At 40.9% G+C, this 22180-nt stretch overlaps 1 protein-coding gene across 2 annotated transcripts in view; it reads right to left on the bottom strand.

Moving 5' to 3' along the window:
* The window catches only part of st6gal1 (ST6 beta-galactosamide alpha-2,6-sialyltranferase 1), a 159434-nt gene that overhangs the window by 57874 nt on the left and 79380 nt on the right, over window positions 1-22180 (bottom strand). For both annotated transcript variants that reach the window (XM_064938034.1, XM_064938035.1), the window contains 2 exons: window positions 18792-18889; window positions 440-541 (listed from right to left, as the gene is read on the bottom strand). In XM_064938034.1, coding sequence (XP_064794106.1) covers window positions 440-541; window positions 18792-18889 — 200 coding nt within the window. The remainder of the gene's footprint in view (window positions 1-439; window positions 542-18791; window positions 18890-22180) is intronic.

Genomic DNA, 22180 nt, shown 5'->3' with positions numbered 1-22180 from the left:
GTACATTATTTTCTTTAGGAATGTAGTGTAGTAAAAATGTTCTAAAATATAAATAGTAAAGTACAAATGCCCCTAAAAACTACTTACCTAGTACTTTAAATAATTCTTTACTTAAGTACTTTACACCACTGAGAGATGACGCTATGATCGAAAGTCCAACATCGGTGGATGCGGTGGATTGAGTCGTTGCAAAACAACACATTTTTGTTGCAGACGGATTTTGACGGGGATGTTTTTATTAAGCGAAATAGATTTCCGCGGGGGCATGGACATCAACTCTAGGGGGTTAATGATCTTTACTGGTCTTGATTGTTCTTGACTAGTCTTGACTGGTCTTTACACTCAATCTTTACTGGTTTTGAAAAGTTTTTATTGGTCATGAGTAGTATTTATTGGCCTCTAATGATCTCTACTGGTATTTACTCTCCTCAAGTCATACCTGGCTGAGGTCAGCAGAAAAGGGGGAAGGGTCCCAGGCCACCAGAACACCTGTGCTGTACAGAGAGCTGGACAGGAAGCGGTGGTCGTCTGATGCCATCACCTGCAGGACAGGTAACAACACAACATTGTATCACCTATTACAGGTAAGAACACAGCTTTATACAACATATATAGGTAACAGCACAGGTTTATGCTTTATATAAATTTAAATTTGAGTCATTTAGCAGAAACTCTAATCCAGGGCGACTTACCTTGCATTCGGAAAGTATTCAGACCCCGGACTTTTCCCACATTTTGTTAAGTTACAGCCTTTTTCTAAAATTGATTAAATAAAAAAAATGTCCTCAATACCCCATAATGACAAAGCGAAAACTTTTTTTATATTTTTTATATTTGCAATTTTTATTTTTTTATTTTTTTTAAATACCTGATTTACATAGAGTTGAAGTAGGATGTTTACATACACTTAGGTTGGAGTCATTAAAACTAATTTTTCAACCACTCCACAAATTTCTTGTCAAACTATAGTTTTGGCAAGTCGGCTAGGACATCTACTTTGTGTATGACACAAGTAATTTTCCCAACAATTTTGTACAGACAGACCTTTTCACTTATTCACTGTATCACAATTCCAGTGGGTCAGAAGTTTACATACACTAAGATGACTGTGCCTTTAAGCAGCTTGGAAAATTCCAGAAAATTATGTCACGGCTTTAGAAGCTTCTGATAGGCTAATGTACATAATTTTACTAAACTGGAGGTATATCTGTGGATGTATTTCAAGGCCTACCTTCAAACTCAGTGCCTCTTTGCTTGACATCATGGGAAAATCAAAAGAAATCAGCCAAGACCTAAGAAAAAAACTGTAGACCTCCACAAGTCTGGTTCATCCTTGGGTGCAATTTCCAAACGCCTGAAGGTACCACATTCATCTGTACAAACAATAGTACGAAAGTATAAACACCATGGGACCACGCAGCCATCATACCGCTCAGGAAAGATACACGTTCTGTCTCCTAAAGATAAATGTACTTTGGCGCAAAAAGTGAAAATCAATCCCAGAACAACAGCAAAGGACCTTGTGAAGATGCTGGAGGAAACAGAAACAAAAGTATCTATATCCACAGTAAAACGAGTCCTATATCGACATAACCTGAAAGGCCGCTCAGCAAGGAAGAAGCCCCTGCTCAAAAACTGCCATAAAAAAAGCCAGACTAACGGGTTGCCACTGCACATGGGGACAAAGATCGTACTTTTTGGAGAAATGTCCTCTGGTCTGATAAAACAAAAATAGAACTGTTTGGCCATAATTACCATCATTATGTTTGGAGGACAAAGGGGGAGGCTTGCAAGCCGAAGAACACCATCCCAACCGTGAAGCACGGGGGTGGCAGCATCATGTTATGGGGGTGCTTTGCTGCAGGAGGGACTGGTGCTCTTCACAAAATAGATGGCATAATGAGGTAGGAAAATTATGTAGATATATTGAAGCAACATCTCAAAACATCAGTCAGGAAGTTAATAAAGCTTGGTTGAAAATGGTCTTCCAAATGGACAATGACCCCAAGCATACTTCCAAAGTTGTGGCAAAATGGCATAAGGACAACAAAGTCAAGGTATTGGAGTGGGCACAAACCCTGACCTCAATCCTATTGAAAATGTGTGGACAGAACTGAAAAGGCATGTGAGAGCAAGGAGGCCTACAGACCTGACTCAGCTACACCAGCTCTGCCAGGAGGAATAGGCCAGCAAGTTGTGGGAAGCTTGTGGAAGGCTACCCAAAACGTTTGACCCAAGTTAAACTATTTAAAGGCAATGCTACCAAATACTAATTGAGTGTATGTAAACTTCTGATCCACTGGGAATGTGATGAAAGAAATAAAAGCTGAAATAAATCATTCCCTCTACTATTATTCTGACATTTCACATTCTTAAAATAAAGTGGTGATCCTAACTGACCTAAGACAGGACATTTTTACTAGGAATTGTGTAGAACTGAGTTTAAATGTATTTGGCTAAGGTGTATGTAAACTCAACAATAAGTATTCAGACTCTTTGTTATGAAACTCAAAATTAAGCTCAGGTGCATCCTGTTGCCATTTACCTGTGGTAAATTCAATGTATTGGACATGATTTGGAAAGGCACACACACCTGTCTATATAAGGTCCCACAGTTGACAGTGCATGTCAGAGCAAAAACCAAGCCATATAAGGTAGAAGGAATTGTCCATAGTGCTCCGAGACAGGATTGTATCGAGGTACAGATCTGGGGATGGGTACCAAAACATTTCTGCAGTAGTGAAGGTCCCCAAGAATACAGTGGCCTCCATCATTCTTTAATGGAAGAAGTTTTGAACCAACAAGACTCTTCCTAGTGCTGGCCACCCGGCCAAACTGAGCAATCAGGGAAGAAGGGCCTTGGTCAGGGAGGTGACCAAGAACCCGATGGTCACTCTGACAGAGCTCCAGAGTTCCTCTGTGGAGATGAGAGAAACTTCCAGAAGGACAACCATCTCTGCAGCACTCCACCAATCAGGTCTCTATGGTAGAGTGTCCAAATGGAAGCCACTGTGGTGGAAGAATCAGAATTAGTTGGGTAACATAGATAATTAAGATGTCTTATCTGCATAATATGCTTATGTGATATACTTGTTATTAGAATGGATCCTTTCGAACTCTGGTGTTGGCAGTTGCACTTCTTCAGTCACCTGGGGCCCAGAGAGGGGAGAGGTCAGGTTTGTCTTTCACATGTCCCTGGTGATATGCAGAATATCAGAAAGGGAAGAGGACAGGGGGGAACATTGTCTTCATATGTGAATGTGTCTTTACCTATACCCATGTCTTTACCCATGTGAAGGGATGGCGCGATTCATGGGGAACCTATTACTTGTCTCCACAATGTCTGTCCAGTCACTCCCTTATTTGGCATTGGGGGATGTGTGTGGTAGTGTCTGGAAACATTGTATGTCATCTCTGATGTTGCACTTATCCTGGGATAGTGTTTGACCTAGAGGCTTACTCCCCTCGGTGAGCTTGTCGAGGAGGGGTTTTACTTGAGATTGGAGTATCTGGAGTTGACAATTGATTTATGCCATTGGATGAGTTGGTATTTTTGTATTTTTGTGCTGGTTGGCGAATCAACCTCAGTACCAGGAATGAGATCGGAACCTCGTCTTAGGGGCCAAACTGAACAATAATTTATAGCGAACGCTATCTGGCTACAGGATGCTCCTTTCTCATTTAAAATGTCTCACCTTGTGACACGTTCTAAACATCTGTGGTTTGTTATGTAGACTAGGGGGTGGATCTTTGCTATAAAAGATCTCAGTAGCCTTTGTGTGGTGGCTCTCAATGAATCATCTGAGGTTGATTCGTCAACCAGCCACCGCTATTGCAATGCTCTCACTAATAAAGATTCAGTTTAGGTATAACGCTGACTTGTGTGATAAGTTTCTCTCCTCATTTGATAATCCAGAAATTAACCACCACACCACTCGTCAGTAAAAGACACATGACAGCCCACTTGGAGTTTGCCATAAGGCACCTAAAGACTCTCCGACAATGAGAAACAAGATTCTCTGGTCTCATAAAACAAAGATTGAACTCTTTGGCCTGAATGCCAAGCCTCAACTCTGGAGGAAACCTGTTACCATCCCTACAGTGAAACATGGTGGTGGCGTTTTTCAGCAGCAGGGACTGAGTGACTAGTCAGGTTGACGGAAAGATGAACGGAGCAAAGTACAGAGAGATCCTTGATGAAAACCTGCTCCAGAGCACTCAGGACCTCTGATTGGGGCGAAGGTTCACTTTCCAACAGGACAACCCTAAGCACACAGCCAAGACAACACAGGAATGGCTTTGGGACAAGTCTCTGAATGTCCTTGACTGGCCCAGCCAGAGCCAGAGCCCGAACATCTCTGGAGAGCCCGAAAATAGCTGTGCAGCAACGCTCCCCATCCAACTTGACAGAGCTTGAGAGGTTCTGCAGAGAAGAATGGGAGAAACTCCCCAAATACAGGTGTGCCAAGCTTGTAGGGTCATACCCAAGAAGACTCAAGGCTGTAATTGCTGCCAAAGGTGTTTCAACAAAGTACTGAATAAAGGGTCTGAATACTTATGTAAATGTTGTATCATTTAAAAAAAAATTGCAAACATTTAGTGTATTGTGTGTAGATTGATGTTGGGGAAAAAACGATTTAATCCATTTTAGAATAAGGCTGTAACATAACAACACTTGGAAAAGGTCAAGGGGTGTGAATACTTTCCAAATACACTGTAGGTAACAACACAGTTATATATCACCTATACAGGTAAGGACAGAGCTTTATATAATCAATGTACATGTTGGTAACACAAATTCACAGTACCAGTCAAAAGTTTGGACAGACCAACTCAATCCAGAGTCTTTCTTTACATTGTAGAATAGTAGTGAAGACTGGGGACATCAAAACTATGAAATAACACATTTGGAATCATGTAGCAACCAAAAAAAGTGTTAAACAAATCCAAATATATTTTATATTTGAGATTCTTCAAAGTAGCCACCCCTTGCCTTGATGACAGCTTTGCACACTCTTGGCATTCTCTTTACCCAGCTTCATGATGTAGTCACCTGGAATGCATTTCAATTAACAGGTGTGCTTGTTAAAAGTTAATTTGTGGAATGTCTTTCCTTCTTAATGCGTTCGAGCCAATCAGTTGTGTTGTGACAAGGTAGAGGTGGTATACAGAAGATAGCCCTATTTGGTAAAAGACCAAGTCCATATTATGGCAAGTACAGCTCAAATTAGCAAAAAGAAACGACAGTCCATTACTTCAAGACATGAAGGTCAGTCAATCTGGAAAATTTCAAGAACTTTTAAAGTTTCTTCAAGTGCAGTTGCAAAAACCATCAAGCGCTATGATGAAACTGGCACTCATGAGGACCATCACAGGAAAGGAAGACCCAGAGTTACCTCTGCTGCAGAGGTAACTCTGCAAAGTTCATTGAAGAAATTGCAGCCCAAATAAATGCTTCACAGAGTTCAAGTAACAGACACATCTCAAAATCAACTGTTCAGAGGAGACTGTGTGAAGCAGGCTTTCATGGTCGAATTGCTGCAAAGAAACCACTACTTAAGGACACCAATAAGAAGAAGAGACTGGCTTGGGCCAAGAACCACGAGCAATGCCATGAGACTGGTGGAAATCTGTCTTTTGGTCTGATGAATCAGTGATTTTTAGTTCCAACCGCTGTGTGAGGAGGAGGTGTGATGGTGCTTTGCTGGTGACACTGTCTGTGATTTATTCAGAATTAAAGGCACACTTAACCAGCATTGTGCAGCGATACGTCATCCCATCTGGTTTGCACTTAGTGGGACTATCATTTGTTTTTCAACAGGACAATGACCCAAAACACACCTCTAGTCTGTGTAAGGGCTATTTGACCACAAATGAGAGTGATGGAGTGCTGCATTAGATGACCTGGCCTCCACAATCACCCGACCTCAACCCAGATTGAGATGGTTTGGGATGAGTTGGACTGCAGAGTGAAGGAAAAGCAGCCAACAAGTGCTCAGCATATGTGGGAACTCCTTCAAGACTGTTGGAAAAGCATTCCTCATGAAGCTGGTTGAGAGAATGCCAAGTGTGTGCAAAGCTCTCAAGGCAAAGGGTGGCTACTTTGAAGAATCTAAAATATATTTGGATTTGTTTAACACTTTTTTGGTTACTACATAATTCCATGTGTTATTCCATTGTTTTTATTTCTTCACTATTATTTTACAGAAAATAGTACAAATAAAGAAAACCCCTTGAATGAGTAGGTGTGTCCAAACTTTCGACTGGTATTGTATATCACCTATACATATAAGAATACAAATAAATACACTGGTATTATTACGTGCAGAACATGTATTCGTAGACCTGTGCCTTCTGAAACGAGTGCGCATATGAAGTGGCTATGTTGACTTGAAACAGGCCCTATATGCTAGATTTAGAATTATTTAGCAACTTTAGTTGTGAATGATACAAACCTTAGAATGTTTTAGAAATCCAAACATGTCAGCTGCATGTTGCGACTATTGGCTACTGATGATTTGAGAATGTCCAAAAAGAGCTTGCGCTCTGTTCCTTGCCTCAGGCTGCACACGCAGTTCTCGCCTCAAGTGGTCATATTTTCACCCATCAGACTATTCTCAATTGAGCCCTGAGATAGAGCCCTGAGTACCAGACAGTTAGGACCTGGTGGATGGACAATAGAGCCCTGAGTACCAGACCATTCAAATCTGGTGGAGGGACAATAGAGCCCTGAGTACCAGACCATTAGGACCTGATGGTTACCCAAACTTGCTTTTGACCAATGAATGTCCATAGTGCATATGCAGAGATTACCGTGACTCAACGGTCACGTGGAATTTTACTGCAGACGTGACTGCTGGTGTGGCGGTAATATAGTCAACGCAACAGCCCTAGGTATGACATATTTCACAAGGTATGTAATTATGATAAGTGATAACATAAAAACATACATAGGCCTATGACATTTGAACTTTGTGTTAATCTACACTCAACAAAAATCTAAATGCACCTGCAATAATTTCAAATATTTTACTGAGTTAGTTCATAAGGAAATCAGTCAATTGAAATAATGGCGGGAATGCAGATATGCATCTGTTCAAAAAAAGTATGGGCTGGTGTCACGGCTGGCTGATAGACTGGACCAAGGTGCAGCATGGTAAGCGTACATTCTCTCTTTATTGAAAATGACGCCGACATTCAACCAGTTTGTGCTCAGTGGGAAAACAAAGAACAAAACCAAACCGTGAAGTTTTGGGTTATGTGCCCTGATCAAAGACAAAGTTAACTTCCCACAAAACAGGTGGGGGGAAAAGGGTACCTAAGTATGGTTCTCAATCAGCGACAACGATAGACTGCTGTCCCTGATTGAGAACCATACCAGGCCAAGACATAGAAATACAAAACATAGAAAAAAAGGACATAGAATGCCCACCCTAGTCACACCCTGGCCTAGCCAAAATAGAGAATAAAAAGCCTCTCTATGGCCAGGGCGTGACACTGGTCAGTATCTGGTGTGACCACCAGTTTCCTCATGCATGTGACACGTCTCCTTTGAGTTGACCAGGCTGTTGATTGTGGCCTGTGGCATATTGTCCCACTCCTCTTCAATGGCTGTGTGAAGTTGCTGGATATTGGTGGGAACTGGAACATGCTGTCGTACACTTCGACCCAGAGAATCCCAAACATGATCAATATGTGGCATTCTGGTGAGCATGCAGGCCATGGAGGAACTGGGACATTTTCAGCTTCCAGGAATTGTGTACAGATCCTTGCGACATGGAGTCGTGCATCATCATGCTGAAACATGAGAGGAGGGCGTCGGATGAATGGCACAATAATGGGCCTCAGGATCTCGTCACGGTATCTCTGTGCATTAAAATTGCCATTGATAAAATGCAATTGTGTTTGTGTCCGTAGCTTATTCCAGAACCGCACCTCCACCATGGGGCACTCTGTTCACATAAATTACATCAGCAAACCATTTGCCCACACGATGCCATACACGCTGTCCGCCATCTGCCCAGTACAAAATGCACCCCCTCCCCAACTTTACAAATATTTTTACACGACCCTCCTCTTGTACTGTAAAATACATTGAACACCCTCCCCCCTCATAGAATTAACTCAAAATAATGGTTATAATCACAATAACTGTAGCGACCCTGTGTTTATAAACATAGATATCTATGTGCCATGCATGTCTACGGGCCAGAAGGTTAATGGTTTGCTGACCACCATGGACTAGAATCTCACTGCCTGTTTCATTACTTCACTATCAGAGCCGGGTGCAGACAATGATCAGCTCGGGAGAAATCTGATTTTCAACAATTTGATGCCATATTTATAATTACAATACATATTGCCATTTTTCCCCCACCAATAGTTTTCTGTGCCACCACACAACCAATAAACAAAAAACATACATACTTCGGGCACTTCCGTATCATGGTTTGCGTTTTCAACACCAGAATGAGTAGACGATGTCAATCTTGACTAACAGAAAACACACCCCTTCCTACCTTGTAGGCTTACCCAGTATCAAAGGCATGGCTTGACAATCTCTGAATGTCATTAAACGTTTTGGTGTTTTCTCCATTCATCAAATTGCTGGTGCACAGCTCGGATTTATTGATTTATTTTATTTGTCAGTAAAAAAACAACAGCATATATATATACACAATTTTAAAAGTGACCGAGATTGCACAATAAAGTCAGGGACTTATTTCCATTGTGGTTCCTACAGTTGCTGCAGCATATGGTAATATATAAGTAATAAGTAAGTATAAGTATAATAAGTAATATATATATATAGTAATATAAGGACTGAATGCACATCTAATTTACACATTTCCATCTGGCTTTCTGGGGTCACCTTTTATTTTATTGTAAAGATTATGATTGTTTCAATTTCAGCTGCATTCTTAAATCAGCATCTCACCTGAATATCGTTACTTTAAATCAGTGTGCACACGAGCACTCTGAAATAGTCTCTCTCTCCATCAATTACATTCAAATTGAATCTGAGAGAGAGAGACAGACATTGAGTGTACAAAACATTGAACACCTGCTCTTTCCATGACAGACTGACCAGGCAGTTTTGCACATCGAGAGACTGAAATTTTTCCCCATTCCTCCTTGCAAAACAGCTCGAGCTCAGTGAGGTTGGATGGAGAGCATTTGTGAACAGCAGTTTTCAGTTCTTTCTACAGATTCTCGATTGGATTCAGGTCTGGACTTTGACTTGGCCATTCTAACACCTGGATATGTTTATTTTTGAACCATTCCATTGTAGATTTTGCTTTATGTTTTGGATCATTGTCTTGTTGGAAGACAAATCTCCGTCCCAGTCTCAGGTCTTTTGCAGACTCCATCAGGTTTTCTTCCAGAATGGTCCTGTATTTGGCTCCATCCATCTTCCCATCAATTTTAACCATCTTCCCTGTCCCTGCTGAAGAAAAGCAGGGCCAAACCATGATGCTGCCACCACCATGTTTGGCAGTGGGTATGGTGTGTTCAGGGTGATGAGCTGTGTTGCTTTTATGCCAAACATAACGTTTTGCATTGTTGCCAAAAAGTTCAATTTTGGTTTCATCTGACTAGAGCACCTTCTTCCACATGTTTGGTGTGTCTCCCAGGTGGCTTGTGGCAAACTTTAAACAACACTTTTTGTGGATATCTTTAAGAAATGGCTTTCTTCTTGCCACTCTTCCATAAAGGCCAGATTTGTGCAATATACGACTGATTGTTGTCCTATGGACAGTCTCCCACCTCAGCTGTAGATCTCTGCAGTTCATCCAGAGTGATCATGGGCCTCTTGGCTGCATCTCTGATCAGTCTTCTCCTTGTATGAGCTGAAAGTTTAGAGGGACGGCCAGGTCTTGGTAGATTTGCAGTGGTCTGATACTCCTTCCATTTCAATATTATCGCTTGCACAGTGCTCCTTGGGATGTTTAAAGCTTGGGAAATCTTTTTGTATCCAAATCCGGCTTTAAACTTCTTTACAACAGTATCTCGGACCTGCCTGGTGTGTTCCTTGTTCTTCATGATGCTCTCTGCGCTTTTAACGGACCTCTGAGACTATCACAGTGCAGGTGCATTTATACGGAGTCTTGATTACACACAGGTGGATTGTATTTATCATCATTAGTCATTTAGGTCAACATTGGATCATTCAGAGATACTCACTGAACTTCTGGACAGAGTTTGCTGCACTGAAAGTAAAGGGGCTGAATAATTTTGCACGCCCAATTTTTCAGTTTTTGATTTGTTAAAAAAGTTTGAAATATACAATAAATGTCGTTCCACTTCATGATTGTGTCCCACTTGTTGTTGATTCTTCACAAAAAAATGCAGTTTTATATCTTTATGTTTGAAGCCTGAAATGTGGCAAACGGTCGCAAATTTCAAGGGGGCCGAATACTTTCGCAAGGCACTGTATTTGTAGTTGACCACATATTCTAAATCAGAACCGTCCAGAGTAGTGATGCTAGTCAGGCGGGCAGGCAGGTGCAGGCAGCGATCGGTTGAAGAGCATGCATTTAGATTTACTAGCATTTAAGAGCAGTTGGAGGCCACGGAAGAAGTGTTGTATGGCATTGAAGCTCTTTTGTCCAAAGAAGGGTCAGATGTATACAAAATGGTGTTGTCTGCGTAGAGGTGGTTCAGAGAATCACCAGCAGCAAGAGCGACATCATTGATACAGTTGAAGTCGGAAGTTTACATACACCTTAGCCAAATACATTTAAACTCAGTTTTCCCAATTCCTGACATTTAATCCTTGTAAAACATTTCCTGTCTTAGTTCAGTTAGGATCACCACTTTATTTTAAGAATGTGAAATGTCAGAATAATAGTAGAGAATGATACATTTCAGCTTTTATTTATTTCATCACATTCCCAGTGGGTTAGAAGGTTATATACATTCAATTAGTAATTGGTAGCATTGCCTTAAACAATTTAAACTTGGGGCAAACGTTTTGGGTAGCCTTCCACAAGCTTCACACAATAACTTGGGTGAATTTTGACCCATTCCTTCTGACAGAGCTGGTGTAGCTGAGTCAGGTTTGTAGGCCTCCTTGCTCACACACACCATTTCAGTTCTTCCCACGCATTTTCTATTGGATTGAGGTCAGAGCTTGTGATGGCCACTCCAATACCTTGACTTTGTTGTCCTTGAGCCATTTTGCCACAACTTTGTAAGTATGCTTGGGGTCATTGTTCATTTGGAAGACCCATTTGCGACCAAGTTTTGACATCCTGACTGATGTTGTTATGCACTTGAGTGAAGACCCAAAAGCGGTTTAACAGAAACAGAGTTCTTTTAATGAGAAAACAGGAATGGCATAGATCCTCTTCCGACGTTGTCAATGGCACAATAGACTACCCGCAGAGAGGGCGACAAATGAAACATAAAGTCCCTCTGATGAATAGCTGGGTAGCGGCGACAGGCTGCAGGTCGCTCTGGGTCGGTGCGGGTCACAGAGGAACGGTGGTACCTGATCACACGTAGCATATGATGAACTGGACACAGTGCAAACGAAAGACAGTTAGAAGTGTACAGGATGCACCTGCCTGGCAGACTCCGACAGGATAGGACTAGGAGGAAGCAAACGAGACGATAGCTTGCTTCTGGCATGAGAAACACAAACGAGAATCTGACACCGAAAGTAGCAGGAACAGAGAGAGAAATAGAGACCTAATCAGAGGGAAAAAAGGGAACAGGTGGGGAAAGGGTGAACGAGCTATTTAGGAGAGATGAGGAACAGTTGGAGAAGGAGAGAAAGAGAAGGTAACCTAATAAGACCAGCAGAGAGAGACAGAGTGAAGAGAAAGGACAGGAACAGACATAATAAGACATGACAGATGTCCTGAGGTGTTGCTTCAATATATCCACATTAATTTCCTCCCTTATGATGACATCTATTTTGTGAAGTGCACCAGTCCCTCCTGCAGCAAAGCACACCCACAACATGATGCTGCCACCCCGGTGTTTCACGGATGGGATGATGTCCTTCGGATTGCAAGGCCAAACAGTTATTTTTTGTTTCATCAGACCAGAGGACATTTCTCCAAAAAGTAGGATATTTGCCCCCATGTGCCATTGCAAACTGTAGTCTGGCTTTTTTATGGCAGTTTTGGAATAGTGGCTTCTTCCTTGCTGAACGTTCTTTCAGGTTATGTCGATATAGGACTTGTTTTACTGTGGATATCGATACTTTTGTACCTGTTTCCTCCAGCATCTTCACAAGGTCCTTTGCTGTTGTTCTGGGATTGATTAGCACTATTCGCACTAAAGTACGTTCATCTCTAGGAGACAGAACGTGTCTCCTTCCTGAGCGGTATGACGGCTGCGTGGTCCCATGGTGTTTCTACTTGCATACTATTGTTTGCACAGATGATCGTGGTACCTTCAGGCATTTGGGATTTGCTCCCAAGGATGAACCAGACTTGTGGAGGTCTACAGTTTTTTTTCTCAGGTCTTGGCTGATTTATTTGATTTTAGGATGATGTCAAGCAAAGAGGCACTGAGTTTGGGTACACCTCCAAGTGACTCAAATGATGCTTATTAGCCTACCAGAAGCTTTAAAACCATGACAGAATTTTCCAAGCTGTTTAAAGGCACAGTCAACTTAGTGTATGTAAACTTCTGACCCACTGGAATTGTGAAACAGTGAATTATAAGTGAAATAATCTGTCTGTTGTCATGACTCCGACCGAAGGTGGCTCCCCTTCTCGTTCGAGTGGCGCTTTTGTTTTCTCATGATTTGGTTGGGTCTAATTGTGTTGCTGTCCTGGGGCTCTGTGGGGTCTGTTTGTGCTTCAACAGGTCATAAATACCTGTTAGAAACTGCCATGCCGTATTGAGAGAGTCTAAGAGAACAAAGCACCTCTCTTGGCCAAACTCCTAATCCCCAAAATGGGAGAATTAAGCTATATTTTTACTTTTGAGAATGTGGGAATGGTCCGTAGACACTTAAGGCACAGTTATGAAGAGTGTGTTTCATTTGGTGATCTCATGAAGGACAGGAAACTCACATAACTGTATCGCTTAAAGTGTACATTTCCCAGCTGTCAGGTTTACATCTAAATATTGTGAAACGTATTTGTGAAAAGATGTAATGTGATATTAACCTTCTAAATGAGAACATGGATTTTCATGTAAAGATTAACTAGTCAGTGGCCACACCCCCGTGAGCTCAGACATCACATTAGGCGTCATAGAACCGCCCCTTATTCGACAGAGTATAAAACCCACTCCTGATGCGACATGTAGAAATAATTGGCACGACAGCTCTACCAAAGGGCAAAGACCATATCATGTGGAGAATTTGCTACACGGCTGGAAATGGTTAAACTCTGAGTCTATTGATCACTAGAGAACAAGAGCAAATCTTAGACGTAATTACTAGTCTGCAGCTAGAAATTATGTAAGTCTACAACGAGAATACTGACAACCGCCGAAGCATCTATTCTATGAGAACATTTCCAAATGGTACTCTGAAGTATTCATTCTAACCACCTACAACCACGAAAGACATTGCAACTTTGGGAAAGTTAACCAGAGACTCTGATGAACCCTAAAGGACGATTGAGGGTTCCAACAGAGAAGACAACAACGACACACTGGTGTAAATATATAAATTGCAATTATTCTCGAATTAGTGGCCGTTGATGTGCAAAGGTATACCATGTCGATGAATAGAAAAATAGACTGTATGTAGTGAATGCATTTTGTCTTTCCCACTCTCTCAGTCCCCACCCCTTCCCTTTGTCGACCAAGCCATCATATCTGACTAAGGGACTTTCCTATCATTGTTAGTAACCAACATCTAATGTTTGTTTTATTTATTTCTGTGATTATTTAGTTAGTTAATACATTTGAATATGCTGATTCATTATGGAAACTAGGGTTTGTGCAGATAATTGTATGGAATGAGACTAATGAGGTAACAATTAACAATCATTAATGGAAGACTAAGATAAGATATGAAAATATCCGAAGAATCGATTCGGGAAATAGAGACTCTATAAACATTTGTCTGTGGTGCCCCAACTTCCTAGTTAATTAAAGTTTACATGATTAATTTAATCACATAATAGTAGTTAAACACAGAGAATTGATTTGTTAAAATAACAGTCTTCACATTTAATGACACTATGGATGACCTCTCTAGGTTTGTGATGTGCGCAGACCTCAAAATTGCATTGCAAGTAGCATTAAAAAGTTCTTAAAGTCTTAAATTCAAAGTTCAAACTAAAATGTACAGTGCCTTGCGAAAGTATTCCGCACCCTTGAACTTTGCGACCTTTTGCCACATTTCAGGCTTCAAACATAAAGATATAAAACTGTATTTTTTTGTGAAGAATCAACAACAAGTGGGACACAATCATGAAGTGGAACAACATTTATTGGATATTTCAAACTTTTTTAACGAATCAAAAACTGAAAATTGGGCGTGCAAAATTATTCAGCCACTTTACTTTCAGTGCAGCAAACTCTCTCCAGAAGTTCAGTGACGATCTCTAAATGATCCAATGTTGACCTAAATGACTAATGATGATAAATACAATCCACCAGTGTGTAATCAATTCTCCGTATAAATGCACCTGCACTGTGATAGTCTCAGAGGTCCGTTAAAAGCGCAGAGAGCATCATGAAGAACAAGGAACACACCAGGCAGGTCCGAGATACTGTTGTGAAGAAGTTTAAAGCCGGATTTGGATACAAAAAGATTTCCCAAGCTTTAAACATCCCAAGGAGCACTGTGCAAGTGATAATATTTAAATGGAAGGAGTATCAGACCACTGCAAATCTACCAAGACCTGGCCGTCCCTCTAAACTTTCAGCTCATACAAGGAGAAGACTGATCAGAGATGCAGCCAAGAGGCCCATGATCACTCTGGATGAACTGCAGAGATCTACAGCTGAGGTGGGAGACTCTGTCCATAGGACAACAATCAGTCGTATATTGCACCAATCTGGCCTTTATGGAAGAGTGGCAAGAAGAAAGCCATTTCTTAAAGATATCCACAAAAAGTGTTGTTTAAAGTTTGCCACAAGCCACCTGGGAGACACACCAAACATGTGGAAGAAGGTGCTCTGGTCAGATGAAACCAAAATTGAACTTTTTGGCAACAATGCAAAATGTTATGTTTGGCGTAAAAGCAACACAGCTCATCACCCTGAACACACCATACCCACTGCCAAACATGGTGGTGGCAGCATCATGGTTTGGCCCTGCTTTTCTTCAGCAGGGACAGGGAAGATGGTTAAAATTGATGGGAAGATGGATGGAGCCAAATACAGGACCATTCTGGAAGAAAACCTGATGGAGTCTGCAAAAGACCTGAGACTGGGACGGAGATTTGTCTTCCAACAAGACAATGATCCAAAACATAAAGCAAAATCTACAATGGAATGGTTCAAAAATAAACATATCCAGGTGTTAGAATGGCCAAGTCAAAGTCCAGACCTGAATCCAATCGAGAATCTGTGGAAAGAACTGAAAACTGCTGTTCACAAATGCTCTCCATCCAACCTCACTGAGCTCGAGCTGTTTTGCAAGGAGGAATGGGAAAAAGTTCCAGTCCCTCGATGTGCAAAACTGATAGAGACATACCCCAAGCGACTTACAGCTGTAATTGCAGCAAAAGGTGGCGCTACAAAGTATTAACTTAAAGGGGCTGAATAATTTTGCACGCCCAATTTTTGTTAAAAAAGTTTGAAATATCCAATAAATGTCGTTCCACTTCATGATTGTGTCCCACTTGTTGTTGATTCTTCACAAAAAATACAGTTTTATATATTTATGTTTGAAGCCTGAAATGTGGCAAAAGGTCGCAAAGTTCAAGGGGGCCGAATACTTTCGCAAGGCACTGTATCATTCCTGTATTGTATAGGAGGCCATGTATCTAGCTAGATACATATGAAAGGGAAAGATGCACATCCCTAAAGTTAGCAAAACCTTTCTGTAACATGCGCCGAATAGAACAGGTGTAGACTTTACCATGAAATGCTTACTTATGAGCCATTTCCCAACAATGCAAAGTTAAAAAGTAAGTACAAGTTGTGTGTTTTGTGTGTGTGAGTGTATGTGTGTTATGGTGTGACAATGTAGCATGTCTGAATGTGTGGATAGAGTCCAGTGAGTGTGCATAGAGCCGGTGCAAGAGAGTCAGTGCAAATAGTCAGGATAGCCACTTGATGAACTGTTCAGGAGTCTTATGGCTTGGGGGTAGAAGCTGTTCAGGAGCCTTTTGGTTCCAGACTTGGCGCTGAGGTATCGCCTGATGTGCAGTAGCAGAGAGAACAGTTTCTGACTTGGTTGGCTGGAATCTTTGACAATTTTTAGGGCCTTTTATTACACCGCCTGGTATAGAGGTCCTGGAGGGCAGGGAGCTTGGCCCAGTGACGTACAGGGTTGTACTTATTACCCTCTGTAGCGCCTTACAGCCAAACAGTTGCCATACCAAGCGGTGGTGCAGCCAGTCAAGATGCTTTCAATGGTTCAGCTGTGGAACTTTTAGAGGATCTGAGGGCTCATGACAAATCTTTTCAGCCTACTCAGGGGAAAGAGGCATTGTTGTTGCATTCAAGACTGTGTTGGTGTGTTTGGACCATGAGAGGTCCTTAGTGATGTGGACACCGAGGAACTTGAAGCTGTCAACCCGCTCCACTACAGCCCCGTCGATATACAGTTGAAGTCGGAAGTTTACACACACCTTAACCAAATACATTTAAAGTCAGTTTTTCACAATTCCTGACATTTAATCCTAGTAAAAATTCCCTGTCTTAGGTCAGTTAGGATCACCACTTTATTTTAAGAAAGTGAAATGTCAGAATAATAGTAGAGAGAATGATTTATTTCAGCTTTTATTTATTTCATCATATTCCCAGTGGGTCAGAAGTTTACATATACTTAATTAGTATTTGGTAGAATTGCCTTTTAAATTCAAACGTTTTGGGTAGCCTTCCACAAGCATCCCACAACAAGTTGGGTGAATTTTGGCCCATTCCTTCTGACAGAGCTGGTGTAACTGAATCAGGTTTGTAGGCCTCTTTGCTCGCACACACTTTTTCAGTTCTGCCCACAAATTTTCTATAGGATTGAGGTCAGGGGTTTGTGATGGCCACTCCAACACATTGACTTTGTTGTTCTTAAGCCATTTTGCCACAATCGAATTAGAAGACCCATTTGCGAACAAGCTTTAACTTCCTGACTGATGTCTTGAGATGTTGCTTCAATATATGCACATAATTTTCCATCCTCATTATGCCATCTATTTTGTGAAGTGCACCAGTCCCTACTGCAGCAAAGCACCCCCACATTATGATGCTGCCACCCCCGTGCTTCATGGTTGGAATGTTGTTCTTTGGCATCCCCCTTTTTCCTCCAAAAATAACAACGTTCATTGTGGCCAAACAGTTCATCAGACCAGAGGACATTTCTCCAAAAGTACGATCTTTGTCCCCATGTGCAGTTGCAAACCGTAGTCTGGCTTTTTTATGGCGGTTTTGGAGCCGTGGCTTCTTCCTTGCTGAGAGGCTTTTCAGGTTATGTCGATATAGGACTCGTTTAAACGTGGATATAGATACTTTTGTACCTGTTTCCTCTAGCATCTTCGCAAGGTCCTTTGCTGTTGTTCTGGGATTGATTTGCACTTTTCGCATCAAAGTACGTTAATCTATCTCTAGGAAACAGAATGCATCTCCTTCCTGAGCGGTATGGCGGCTGCGTGGTCCCATGGTGTTTATACTTGCAAACTATTGTTTGTACAGATGAACGTGGTACCTTCAGGCGTTTGGAAATTGCTCCCAAGGATGAACCAGACTTGTGGAGGTCTACAATGTTTTTTCTGAGGTCATGGCTGATATCTTTTGATTTTACGATGTTGTCAAGCAAAGAGGCACTGAGTTTGAAGGTTGGCCTTGAAATATATCCACAGGTACAACTCCAATTGACTCAAACTATGTCAATTAGCCTATCAGAAGCCATGACATAATTTTCTGGAATTTTCCAAGCTGTTTAAATGCACAGTCAACTTATTGTATGTAAACTTCTGACCCACTGGAATTGTAATACAGTGAATTATAAGTGAAATAATCTGTCTGTAAACAATCGATGGAAAAAGTACTTGTGTCATGCACAAAGTAGATGTCCTAGCCGACTTGCCAAAACTATAGTTTGACAAGAAATTTGTGAAGTTTTAATGACTCCAACTGTAAATGGGGGCATGCTCAACCCTCCCTTTCCTGTCGTCCACAATCAACTCCTTTGTCTTTCTGACATTGAGGAAGAGGTTATTGACCCGGCACCACTGCCAGGTCTCTGACCTCCTCCCTTTAGGCTGTCTCATCATCGTCCGTGATCATGCATACCACCATCATGTCATGGACAAACTTAATGATGGTGTTGGAATCGTGTGTGGCCACACAGTCATGGATGAACAGGGAGTACAGTAGGGGGCTAGAGGACTATGGTGTTGAATGTTGAGCTGTAGTCAATGATCGCTGTTCTGATGTCCAGAAGCTCTTTTCGGCCATAGGAAACGATGGCGGAAATATTGTGTACAAAAAAAGTTAAGTTCATCTCAAAAAAATAAATAAATAAATAGCACAATTGGTTAGGAGCCCGTAAAATGGCTGCTATTCCCTCCAGCACCATGACTCAGTTCAGTAGAAATCGAATTGCAGCTGTTTGCCTTGATTGTTTTAAGTTGACTCAACAACAACAAAAAATGACTGTGTAGGTGTGTGGTTAAACGTAGATACTAGGCGTGTGTGTGTGTTACCTGGGAGTTAAGGAGGCGGACGGTGGTCTTGGAGCCAACGTCTTTCTCGTACCCCACGGTGGGCGCTGCGTTGAACCGCAGCACTGCATCATGGGAGTCTGTGGTTGGACAATGATAAAATAGTACAGTATTTATATAGACATCATTCATTTGGAATCATTGAAGCTACAAATGCTGTACTAAAGTGGGCTTATAAGCTTTTTTGAATGCATTTCTGAGATGCACCACATATTTCAGTTTTGCATCCAAGTCTGTATTTAGATTCAGGTGGAGTGTATGGTTGTATATTGTATTGTGTTTATAATGATCAATATACTACACCCCCTTGGGCCTTATTTCTTAATTAACCCTGTAGAGTCGATTGACGCTCCGTCAAAATGTGTCAGTTCAAGCTAGAGATATCAGGTTTTTTTGCATTACATTTTAGTAGAGACTCTTGTCCATAGTGATTTACAGTAGTGAGTGCATACATTTTCACACTGTCCCCCATGGGAATCAAACCAACAACCCTGGCATTGCAAGCACCATACTCTACCAACTGAGCCAAATGGGACACATTTGCAAGCACCAGTGTCACATCTACCAACTGTGTTTGTCAGAACATCACAAAAATCGGTCACAAAAATGTCTGTAGTGTCCAAACGGTTTGACCTACAAAACTCGGTTTTGCTGTATAACCCCACAAGTGTCACTGGACTCACTGGACATTAAATACTAAAAGTGCCTTGTATTCAGATTGTTTTTTCCCACATTGTGTTATGTAACAGCCCTATACTAAATTTGATTCAATTGTTTTTTCCCCCTCATTTCTACACACAATAACCCATAATGACAAAGCAAAAACAGGTTTCCTGAGCTTTCTTATATCTCCTAGATTTAGGACAGATACTTCAAAAACCTTATTTCTTATGATTTCTTATTTTACTGTCTGTTTTCCCATTTATGCATGTATTATTCAATGCGTTTATATTGGTTTTCATAGCAAAGGCCAAAATCTATATTTTATCAAATCATGTATTTATATATTTTTGTTGATACCTAAAGGGGTCCTAAAATTCCAAATCAAATAGCTAAATGATACATAGTATGACCATCTTAAAACAATTCCATATGTCAGCTTAGCACCCCACCTTAGACTCTAAAAAATGTATTATATAATCATATATGACACTTTTATCCAAAGTGACTTCTTCCTAGGTTCCTGCCTTTCCAGGGAGTTTTTCCTAGCCACAGTGCTTCTACATCTGCATTGCTTGCTGTTTTAGGCTTTCTGTATAGCACTTTGTGACATCTGTTGATGTAAAAAGGGCCATATAAATACATTTGATTGATTGACTTACAGACATGCACGCATATATAATGACTTCCTCAATTAATTACTGACTTGGGTTTTGTTGAAGATTGAAGATCTAGTCCTAGAGGTCAATAAAGTTGTTTCCGGATATTTAATACACATAAGTGAATTTGTCCCAATACTTTCGTCCCCTAAAATGGGTAGACTATGTTCAAAAACTGTTGTAATTTCTAAACGGTTCACCCGATATGGATGAAAAGACCTTCAAATTAAATCTGATAGTCTGCACTTTAATGTCACAGGCATCATTTCAAACCAACGTGCTGGAGTAGGGCCAAAACACAAAAAATGTGTCACTATCCCAATAAAAAGCCTGTTGATGAAATGGATTGTTTGTTTGTAGTTATCTAGCTTGGTTGTAGTCTGCAAGCTACAGTAAGCTAGTACAGTAATGTTACAGTACCTAGCTACACCTTTACTGAATGACAACAATGTAGCCTGAACACTATTCTGTCTAGTTAGTTGGGCTTGGAAATTGATAAATGAACATATGGAGAGATCACACATTCATGCAGCTGTGGTGGTATCACTATTTTGTCTATCTACCTGCTTTTAAGCCTTTATCCATACTAAAAGGTCTCCCATGAAAGTAATGTTGACTTCAATGGGACAACCAGCTAATTAACGATGCAATGTTGTGTTCTCGCTCTCACTAGATAGAAGTGTGTGGTTCAGTGGCAGATTTTCAAAAAAAAATATACAAAGATAGTATCAGCAATCAGACGAGGCACACCTGGTCTCATTCATTTACAGATGTTATTGCCCACCATTACTGTGGGTGTCGTATAGACAATGGTGGTAAATATTTCATTCAAATTTAATTTTCATTCATAAATGTGGCCAATTATTTTACTATGTGGATATCTTTATACATTATGCATACTTAGTTAATATTCCATTCCATTTGTCCTCGATTCCGGAACGTGAAGCCCCCTGACCCCAGCAGGGAGGACCAAGAAAAAGTGCTGGCTTAAGGCACTGTATGACTTCGTGTTGAGTAAAATTAAGATCACTCAAGTTAATATTTAAATTTAGTGTGACTGACATGGAGCATTAACTGGCTTCATCTACACTCGGGTGGAACAACAGATATGCAATACATTTGTCAACAATGGTTGTGCCAGTTAATTATATCACAATGGTTGAGAGTGCGTACACACTTGTAATGTAGCCTACATCCGTTGTTAAACTCTACTGATTGAAAATGGGGGAGTGATCGGTACTCGTTTTCCTGTAGTCCACAATCATCTCCTTTGTCTTGATCACATTGGGGAAGCAGGTAGCCTAGTGGTTAGAGCGTTGGACTAGTGACCGCAAGATTGACGGCTCTCGACGTTCGCCTCTCCCAAGTCCGTACGGGAGTTGCAGCGATGGGACAAGATGACTGTAACTACCAATTGGATATCACAAAAAGGGGCTTTAAAAAAAATTGAAAACAATTCTATAAAAAAGTTTGTAATGACACAATTTCCAGTGTACAACATCTAAATAAAAGGATGTATTGGTGTTTTTCAAGACTTTGTTTATGTGTTATGTGTGCCCACATACTGCAGAACAAGTCTGAGGTGATAGACTCGATATAAAATAGTAAATGTAAATCTTGGACATTCAAATTAGTTTGGCTAATTAAGGCAAAAACTAAAGTAGGGTGGTTGGTTGGGGTGGGTGGGTGCAATCCAAAGCTTGCAAGTTGGAATCTTATCACAGACAACTTTAGCCTTTTAGATAATTAGCAACTTTTTTACTACTTACTGTTTTTTGTTTAGTTTGCAACTACTTAGCATGTTAGCTAACCCGTTTAGCTAACCCTTCCTCTAACCTTAACCTAACCTTTACCAAGTGAAATCACACAAAGAAACGTGTCTGAGCACTTCTATAGTATGGCAAAAAATACAAAATAAACTTTCCTTTAAGTATATAGTACTTTCAAAACATTTTTTAATTTGAATGTCCACAAAATTTACTTAAGGATACATTCAAAAAAGTATGTACAAAATATAGCCGCGAGCAACAATGAACGGGGTTCACAGGAAAA

Source organism: Oncorhynchus masou, chromosome 26 (genome assembly GCF_036934945.1).
Source record: "Oncorhynchus masou masou isolate Uvic2021 chromosome 26, UVic_Omas_1.1, whole genome shotgun sequence".
NCBI lineage: Eukaryota > Metazoa > Chordata > Actinopteri > Salmoniformes > Salmonidae > Oncorhynchus > Oncorhynchus masou.
Note: the sequence above shows the minus strand (reverse complement) of the source record. Positions and strands in the feature narration are given on the sequence as shown.